This window comes from Vicia villosa, unplaced genomic scaffold (genome assembly GCF_029867415.1).
Source record: "Vicia villosa cultivar HV-30 ecotype Madison, WI unplaced genomic scaffold, Vvil1.0 ctg.000364F_1_1, whole genome shotgun sequence".
NCBI lineage: Eukaryota > Viridiplantae > Streptophyta > Magnoliopsida > Fabales > Fabaceae > Vicia > Vicia villosa.
The window spans coordinates 956,197-958,261 of record NW_026705165.1 but is presented as its reverse complement, the minus strand read 5'-3'; the positions used below and the strand labels follow the sequence as shown (position 1 = coordinate 958,261).

Below are 2,065 nucleotides of genomic sequence, written 5' to 3'. Positions count from 1 at the left end.
CTAATTATAGCACTTGAATTATTTTTTTCACTTAATAAACATAACTACATAATACTATGATCATCCTTTTTTTTTTATTTTAAAATGGTCTCGTGTATGTGATCATGGATTGAATTTTTTATGTTCAACTATATGAAGCTCATTTTATATATACAGAAGAAACTATATGAAGTTTGTTATTCACATAAATTCATCTCCATTCTACAAATTTATTAACAACACACACAAAAACCAAAAAAAAGAAAAAGTGAACATTCTCTTATACACATGTATTTATGAGTTAGATGATAAGTACATCTATATAAAGGAATGTCTCGTAGTAAATTAATCTCTCATTTTTTATTGAAGATTACGACATAAAATCACCTAAAAGGCCTAGGAGGTTTTTCTAAAACAGCCGAAAAGAACACCTCTTGATCATCCTTATCAATCTTTGGAACAACAATCCATTTGTGCTTTTTATATCTCAACATTTTGAAAGCTTGCAAGTAATCATACAAATCTTCCTTCAAGCAAAAAAATGCATCAATCCAAAGCAACCCTCCTGGCCTCAACACTCTATCCCAATCATACAAAACAAAATCCAAAAGCACAAAATCAATCCAACCATCAAGAAACCTTGTAGTGTGAATCAAATCAAGTGTGTTATCAAAAAATGGAAGCCTTTGATTTATAGTCAAGTAAAGTGGAACAAGTCCTCTAAGAGCTATCATTTCACTAAAAGGTGCACCAAGGTTAATAGTTGCTGTAACTATTGTCACATTGAACTCTTTCATTCTAGCTGCAAAAGTTCCGGTTCCAACGCTAAAATCCAATCCGATTCTAATCTCTCCTAGCTTAATTCCAAGAACATCATCGATGAAAAAATCGGCCTCACTAGTTTGATTTGAAACTGAAATTGGATAACCATCTAATCTTATCCATCTCGGCTTCTCATGATCGGTCAGATTGAAACAATCCGCACATTTGAAGAATCCCTTTCGAGCATTGTTGTTGCTTGCGAGACAAGTAAAGTTCTTGCACCTATATTGACTCCATCTAACATTTCTATCATCGGGTAGTTTCCACATGGAATCTTGAATAGGTAATGGTTTATTGTATAGTTTAGGTGCTCGAGAAAAACACCTTCTCCTCGGTAGAGGATCGCATCCGTGAACCATAAGCTTTTGAGCTAGTTTCCAATCATCATTACATATTTCACCAATGTCATAATCCATGTACTCTTCTAAATCTTCCTTCATGGAAAAACACGCATGTCCTATGCTAGTGAATGTCGCGTTCGCCCCCATGAAATTTTGTTTTCCTAATCGGTTAGGCTTGATTCTGACATATTTTCGAATCTCTTCTCTCAGAAAGTAACTAGCAGGTTCGTCAGATCGTTTCTTTTCTTTCATCAAAGGATGAACGATGAAACTACCGTTGTGAACTTCACTATGCAAAGACTCGAGTAGTCCTAAAATATCAGCTAGGAAAACACCTTGTTGCAATACAATTTTCGATGAAGACGATGATGATGATGATGATGGATCTCGATGCACTTCCCTAAGTTTTTCAAGTTCCTTTTCGATTTTTTGAATCACAACTTGCACAGTTGTTAACACTTCATTTCGAGTATTCCTATTTATTCCCTCGGGAGGAGATAAATGAGTATAAAAAGATTCAACATCAAGAAATGATTTCAAAGAGAAGAATTTCGACATGGATGCACCCGAAAGGAGAAGAGCAATAGCACCAGCTATAAAGATGAAAATATAAACACTTCTCCATCTTTTTAACTTTGTATTAACATTCTGTTTTGTCATTTTTCTATCTTCAAAACTTAGAATATCCAAAGATTTCATGTGCTTTTTTACATAAAAAAAAGTAACTAGATACAACAAAATTCTAAACAATCTCAAATATGAAGATTCAGATTAAGAAGTAACTAACCATATGTATCTCAAAGAGGAGATATTCATTCAGCCACAACAATAATACTGATATTGAAATAAGGATACAAAAATTTATCATAGGATATATCAAAATCATATAGGTAAAGAAGAATGAACAAGTTGAAATAGAGGAT

General features: G+C 33.3%; 1 protein-coding gene across 1 annotated transcript; it reads right to left on the bottom strand.

The window, feature by feature from the left end:
- Nucleotides 1–200: 200 nt before the first annotated feature.
- Nucleotides 201–1,853, bottom strand: LOC131627489 (probable methyltransferase At1g29790). The gene has a single exon (XM_058898342.1). It carries the CDS (start codon nt 1,839–1,841, stop codon nt 363–365), a length of 1,479 nt encoding a protein of 492 aa, XP_058754325.1. The 5' UTR covers nt 1,842–1,853; the 3' UTR covers nt 201–362.
- Between the last annotated feature and the right edge of the window lie 212 nt (nt 1,854–2,065).

Excerpts from the sequence above, each read along its gene's own strand:
- LOC131627489 (XM_058898342.1), bottom strand. The coding sequence starts at position 1,841 with ATGAAATCTTTGGATATTCTAAGTTTTGAAGATAGAAAAATGACAAAA.